Raw genomic sequence first — 7,153 nt, forward strand, 5'->3', positions numbered from 1 at the left:
TACAGAAAATATCACTTCTATCAAATATAATTCTATTAAATTTCTAAATTCAAGAATGAATTGAATGATTAATGAATGTAAAAAACATGTGTATGTGTTTTTCTATTATCAGTACCCAGATGTAGACTAGATCTAATTTAATCAAAGACCAAATTAGGCTGAGCAATGAAAGTCACTGCTTAGAAAATCACACAGGAAAAGTTCTTGCTTTTAGAAAATCCAAATCTTAACAGTATAAATAAATAAAGAAAACGTAATAATAATAATCATCACTAGATGGCACTCTTACCTTGTTCTACAGCAGGATCAGTTTTAAGCATAATCAATTCAGTAATAGAAAATTTCCTCAGCTCAGTGAGAAACAGCAAGGAAAAAAAAGGGGAATACAGACACAGGTGAAAGGAGACTCCAGGTCTGCACATCAACTCTAAGAAGAAGAGAAGAAAAAGAGGAAGAGGAGAACACTGGCACACTTGCTTGAGAAGCACATTAATCATCCAGAGACATCTGTTCATTCTGCTGCTTTACAATCAAATCAATGCACTCCTGTCTCGCCTCTGTACCTCCATACAAGGAGGAAAAATCAGGTAACAACACACCCCCTGCAAAAATTACTGCTTTAAAATTCCTTGATTTAAATGTGTAAATCAAATGTTTATAGTGCCAGAGGAAATAATTAGGTTAAGAATATTATTTCAGGCTTGTTTTACATGTTATATACCAATGTATATAAAATATAAAGCTATACAACTGTAATTAACTAGTAATTTAAATATATAAACATCTATGTATATGTTAGTAAGATATAAAATACTGGGGTGGCACTGTGACGCAGTGGGTAGCACTGTCACCTCACAGCAAGAAGGGCCTGGGTTCAATCTGTGTGGAGTTTGCATGCACTCCCTGTATTTGCATCGGTTTCCTCTGGGTGCTTCGATTTCAATAACATGCAGTCAGGTCAAATGAAGCTACTGCAACAGTGACCAGAATAAAGTGGTGCTACACCACTCCACCTGGGACACAGGGTGACTAGTCCTGATAGAGGGAAAGATGAATCCAGCTAAGTACACAGAGAAAACCTGCTCCAGAGCGCTCTGGATCTCAGACTGGGGCGAAAGTTTACCTTCCAACATGACAGCGACCCGAAGCACACAGCCAAGAGAACAAAGAAGTGGCTTCGGAGAAAGTCTGTGAATGTCCTTGAGTGGCCCAGCCAGAGCCCAGACCTGAATCCAATCAAACATCTGTGGAAAGATCTGAAAATGGCTGTGTACCGACGCTCCCCATCTAACCTGACGAAGCTTACAAGGATATGCCAAGAGGGATGGGCAAAAATGTCCAGAAACAAGTGTGCCATGCTCGTAGCTTCTTTCCCAGGATGCCTTGAAGCTGTAATTTACATTTTCAGCATTAAGCAGACGCCTTTATCCAAAGCGATTTACACAATGAGCGGAACACGATGAGCAATTGAGGGTTAAGGGCCTTGCTCAGGGACCCAACAGTGGCAACTTGGTGGTGGCGGGGCTTGAACCGGCAACCTTCTGTTTACTAGTCCAGTACCTTCACCACTGAGCTATCACTGGCCACTAGCTGCTGTAATTGCTGCCAAAGGTGCATCAACCAAGTATTAGGCTAAGGGTCAGTAAAATAAAATTGCATATTTTCTAAACCCTGTTTTCACTTCATAATTATTGGTGATTGTGTGTAGATGTTTGAGACAAAAAAAGAACTCAATCTACAGTATTATAGAATGAGTCTGTAACGTAATAAAACATGGAGAAGGTGAAAGGGGTGTGCAGACTTTCTGGCTTGGCTGTATCTAAAGCAAACACATGTAGACACAGAGTAAACCTGAAAAAATGCTCAGACATCAGAACCAGGCTCACAGGACCCATACTGCTGTGCAGCACCCACTTTAACAGCTGCACCCTTGGTTAGCTGTATGTCTTGTGAAAAAAACTGAAAAAAGGAAGTGTTTAAATTAGAAAAAAACATGTGTTGTGGTTTTGAGAAATGAAAGTTGGCTTAATGGTAAATAGAAACTAATTTCTTATGTAAGACTGAGCTACACCCATGATGACAAAATATGGAGGTTATGCAGTTAGTTTAGACATCTGCATTCTATACTGAGTAAGCAATGGTGACAAAGGTACAAGGTCTAATGTTAGAATGGACTATGGGAAATGCTTGACTCTCACTTGGACATAGAAGGAGGAGAGCTGGACTTTTTGGTATTATGTGGTGAGCCATAACCCATCGCTGCTTATAAAGGCTGATTCTTTGGTGGATCCTGCTTTTATACCCAGTTATGATTCCTTCACCTGTTACCATTTCACCTGCTCATTGTGGAATGTTTTAAAACACTGTAACTTTAACTTTTCACTCCTATTTTGCCTCTGTCCCAATTTTTTGGAGTGTTGCAGGCATCAAATTCTAAATATTTTTATATTTACAAACTATAATGATCAGTGGAAACATTGTAAATCTATTCTGTCTACTTTTGTCAGTTAAATAAAGATTTTAGAGAATTAACAAATCACTGATTCTTCTTTTTATTGCATTTCACAAAATGTCCCAACTTTTTTGAAAATGGGGTTTGTAAGTCAGGTTTTTTTTATGCATTTTTCTTCCATTTTCTCCCAATTTAGTGTAATCAATTTGTCTTCCGCTGCTGGGGGATCCCTGATTGCAGTCGAGGTGGGTATATTGCTGATCACCACCTTCTGCCCGCGCACAGCCCTTTGCGGAACCCTTTTTCACCCATGCACTCTTCACAGGCACCACTCTATCTGCCAATCAGGGTCCTTACACAGCGTTTGAAGACCTCACCCACATAGTCCGGTCATCTTGCCCTAGAAGAGACGTGTTTAGAATAGAATAGAATAGAATAGAATCTTTATTGTCACTATACACAAGTACAATGAAATTTCGAGTGGCATCTCTCCAATAGAGTAGCAGCAGTAGAAGAAAGAAAGACAGTAGTAGTATTAATACAAGTAATTAAAATTATTTACACAGAAAAAAAAAATTATTTACACTCTAAAAGATAAAAAATAAAAAATAAAATCTTTGCTCTCTTGTAACGTGAATTTACATTTTTGCTTTAAATATTAAATATTAACTGTGTGTGTGCAGATGCTGCATAGTTCGTGTGTGACCCGTAGTCCTGTGTTTGTGTGTGCTCAGTCTTTTCCAGTTCTGTGGTGTGCGATGGAGGCCACAGCTCTAGGAAAAAAGCTATTCCTTAGTCTATTTGTGCGTGCTTTTATTGTCCTGAATCGTTTGCCTGATGGTAGTAGCTGGAACAGTGTGTGTCCGGGGTGTGTGGTGTCTTTGATGATGCTGCTAGCCTTCTTCCTGAGTCGGCCAGCATACAACACGTCCAGGTGTGAAAGTTCTGTGCCAATAATTCGTTGAGCTGTTTTCACTATGCGATGCAGATCCTTACGCTCGGCGGCAGTGCAGCTTGAATACCACACTGTGAAATTGCTGGTCAGAATACTTTCTATTGTGCTCTTATAGAAGTTTACTAGTAGTTTTTGTGGTAGCTTGGCCTTTTTCAGCTTCCTGAGAAAGAAGAGTCTTTGTTGAGCTTTCTTAATCAGGTGTGAGGTGTTAACGGTCCATGTCAGCTGGTCAGACATGTAGACTCCGAGGAATTTCAGGCTTTCCACCATCTCCACCTTGTCTCCATTGATGTGCAGGGGGAGGTGGTCTATCTCCTTTGTCCTTCGAAAGTCAATGACGATCTCCTTTGTCTTTGAGGTGTTAAGAGCCAGGTTGTTTAATCTACACCAATCAGACAAGTGAGCTACCTCCTGCCTGTAGGCCATCTCCTGATTGTTGGAGATCAGTCCGACTATTGTTGTGTCATCTGCAAATTTAATTATTCTGTTGGAATTGTGAATGGGGGTACAGTCCTGTGTAAAAAGTGTGAAAAACATAGGGCTTAACACGCAACCTTGCGGAGTTCCTGTGTTTACGATGAGGGTGGAGGAGGTGTGGTTGCCAATTTTGACCTTTTGTGGACGTCCAGTGAGAAAGTCCATAATCCAGGTACACATTGAGGAAGTCAGGCCCAGGTTCACCAGTTTGCTGACCAGTTTCTTGGGGATGATTGTGTTAAATGCGGAGCTAAAGTCCACAAATAGAATCCTTACATAGCTGTCAGGTTCCTCCAAATGTGTTAGTGCGGTGTGGAGTGCTGTTGTGATGGCGTCCTCTGTGGAGCGATTTGGTCGGTAGGCAAACTGATACATGTCCAGGCCAGGTGGGATGAATGTTCTGATGTGTGAAAGCACTGACTATCGTCAGGCACTATAACAGGCACTGCCAATTATGCCTGCTAGATGGCGCCCAGCCGACCAGTGGCAACGCTGAGTTTTAATCAAATCACAGATTCTTCTTTTTATTGCATTTTACAAAATGCCCCAACTTTTTTTTAAATGGGGTTTGTAAGTGTAAGTCAGGTTCAGTTCTGGTGCACACAGTAAAGATAAACAAAGACACATACATGCAGGCAAACATGCATGCACACAATACTAGCTAGATACCTTAGCAAATATGATTCTAGGCTGAAGATGTAAAATAATATAATATATTTTTATGTAGATTTGAAAATACTTGATTCACATTTTTTTGACGCAGTGGTCTACTATGCTAGCTCACAACAATCAAACCAGGATATCACTGGTGCTGTTGACCAGCCAGGTTTCTACACAGACATGATTGGCTATGTGTCCTGGGTATTTCTTACATCAAGTTATCGATACAAAAAGGGGTCCGAAACAAATAGCTAGAACCAAAATCAGCTTTAATATTGTAAAATAAAACACATTAAAGACAATAAGAGTAAAATCTTGTAGAACAATAGTAACAAAGACAACTTTGTGTATTAAGAATTAAGTCTTGTGGGGGCAGCTAAGATCTCTAGAGAGATTAGGTCTGAGGAAAGAAGTTACAATAACTATAAATAGTATTAAAATAGAGCATGGGTCCACCTGCTTTTAATACCATCCCTTTTATACAGCATTCAACTGCTTTACTAGCTATATTGCAAACCTTATTCTATTTGATGGATTGTGTGTAACTATAATATTGATAGTGCATCAATAAGACATATTTAGTATGAAAGTTTGAAGTGAACCCAGTTTTAAATCAATGCAATATTTCAATGCCATCAGTGCCACAATTATTTAAGTCAAAATCCCTATTATGTATCTATTATGTAGCTCTAGACTCTCTGGACCTGTGAGGGATACAGTCTGTACGTATCAGACTAGAATAAACCAGTGCTGTCTTAATTCAGCTATAAGTGGTGGACCAGCACGATACGTCTTCAGCCTCTTATAGTGCTCTGAGATGTACAACTCTTCGATTTTCTTGTTGTTTTTGTTATACTTTACAAGCAACCTGTCCATGTTGCTGTCTGGATTATTTGGATCGTAATATTTCCTGACTTCATAAGGCAGATCGCTGGCATGCTTGTAATGAAGATTTCCTATGGTGAAGTATTTATACGTCTTATCCTTCAGCTTCGGTAAAAGGTTGTATGGTCCTTTGTTCTGAAACACATGGAAGCCGTACTCTCCTTTAATGGGGTCACAGAGGGCCACCATGTTGTTGTCCACACAGTTTTGAACATACCACAACAGCAGAGCAAGTCCATGTCTGGGAGGGGGTGTACCAAATCCAGTCTCTTTTAGCTCCTCTACTGAGTTTAATGTCCTCAAAGAGGAGAAAACCACCACAGCCAGCAACAGGACAAATCTCGCAAAGCTACAGTGAACCACCATGTCAATCTGATAGAAAAAACATATCACATGCTTAGATCATCTTCAAACATTCTAAAAGTACCTTAATGAAAGTACCTCTAATTCAAATCTACACATGTATAAACTGTCACATAGTAATACTGCAGAAAGTCTTAACATTCACTTTGGTTTTTGCTCCATTAAACAACCATCACAAATTTTAAGCCATTATTTAAACATTTTTTATTAAATAATACCTTTAGATTAATCAAATTATTAAATGTTTGCATGAACATAAGAGTGAAATGTATGCCATGGATGTCTTAAGATTTTAAATATTTCTGCAACTGTAGGATTCAAAGATAGTTCAAAAGTCAATTAATTTCTTTTATCAATTTGTCGTGTGTATTTTTAATGCATTTTCTCCCCATTTTCCTCCCAATTTAGCACAGTCAATTTGTCTTCCGCTGCTGAGGGATACCCAGCTGCATCCGAGGAGAGCAGGTCGCTGCCCACGCCTCTTCTGACACATGCACAGCCCTCTTCATTCCTGCATTCTGGCAGGGATCAGGCATCTCTTCCGCCAATCAGGGTCCTTACACAGTGTATGATGATCCCACTCACACATAGTCCGGTCTGCTGCAGGCACTGCCAATTATGTTTAGAATCTTGGTGCTGGAGTGCTAGCAGAATATCCTGCTGCGTCAACTGGGCACCTGTTGTGTGTTTTAATATGTTGGGCCAGATTTAAATATGTACAGATTTACATATTTTAGCTTTAGCTCCTTTAACATCAGCTCACCAAGACAAATTCTGATTTTAAAAAAAGATTACTACTTTGTGGTGTTAAATGTTCCATAATGTTATTTGCTACTGTAAATTGGAAGCTACTAAAACACAGGTAACATTGCTTATAGACAAGCAAGCTTTACATAGAAATGGGCTTAGATTGGCTTTTTATGCAATGAAGAAGCACCTGCTTCAAAATTAGCATGTTAAAATTGACTGAAGTTTTTGCCAATGACAAAGAAAAAAAAACTTATCAAGGTGAGTTTTCTGGTCAGATAAAACCAAGACTTAGTAATACAGTCACATTGACCCTAAGTGTGTTTAGAGTATACATTTAAACACCACAACACTGTACATGTACTGCTAAATATGGTGTCTGCAGTATTGTACTCTGAGGCTGTTTTGCTGCCATCGTATGTTGGTCCAAAGACAAAAGAAAAATCATCAATAAATCCCAAGACCCCCATGACATACACGTCTATAGTTTGCACAACTTAGATTTCAACATTTAGTCAGGTTGATTTTCACAAACTGTATCATCCTGGACATTTGGTCTGGTGCCACCCAGACATTGAGTTCAAGGCAGGAATACACACCAATTGCATCATGCA

The 7,153-nt window shown here is 39.4% G+C and overlaps 1 protein-coding gene across 1 annotated transcript; it reads right to left on the reverse strand.

Moving 5' to 3' along the window:
• Nucleotides 1-4,900: 4,900 nt before the first annotated feature.
• Nucleotides 4,901-5,795, reverse strand: si:ch211-198c19.1 (uncharacterized protein LOC100151013 homolog). The gene has a single exon (XM_062992298.1). It carries the CDS (start codon nucleotides 5,793-5,795, stop codon nucleotides 5,274-5,276), a length of 522 nt encoding a protein of 173 aa, XP_062848368.1. The 3' UTR covers nucleotides 4,901-5,273.
• Nucleotides 5,796-7,153: the final 1,358 nt, after the last annotated feature.

Source organism: Trichomycterus rosablanca, chromosome 3 (genome assembly GCF_030014385.1).
Source record: "Trichomycterus rosablanca isolate fTriRos1 chromosome 3, fTriRos1.hap1, whole genome shotgun sequence".
NCBI lineage: Eukaryota > Metazoa > Chordata > Actinopteri > Siluriformes > Trichomycteridae > Trichomycterus > Trichomycterus rosablanca.

Coding starts and splice junctions, on each gene's coding strand:
- si:ch211-198c19.1 (XM_062992298.1), bottom strand. CDS start 5,795: ATGGTGGTTCACTGTAGCTTTGCGAGATTTGTCCTGTTGCTGGCTGTG.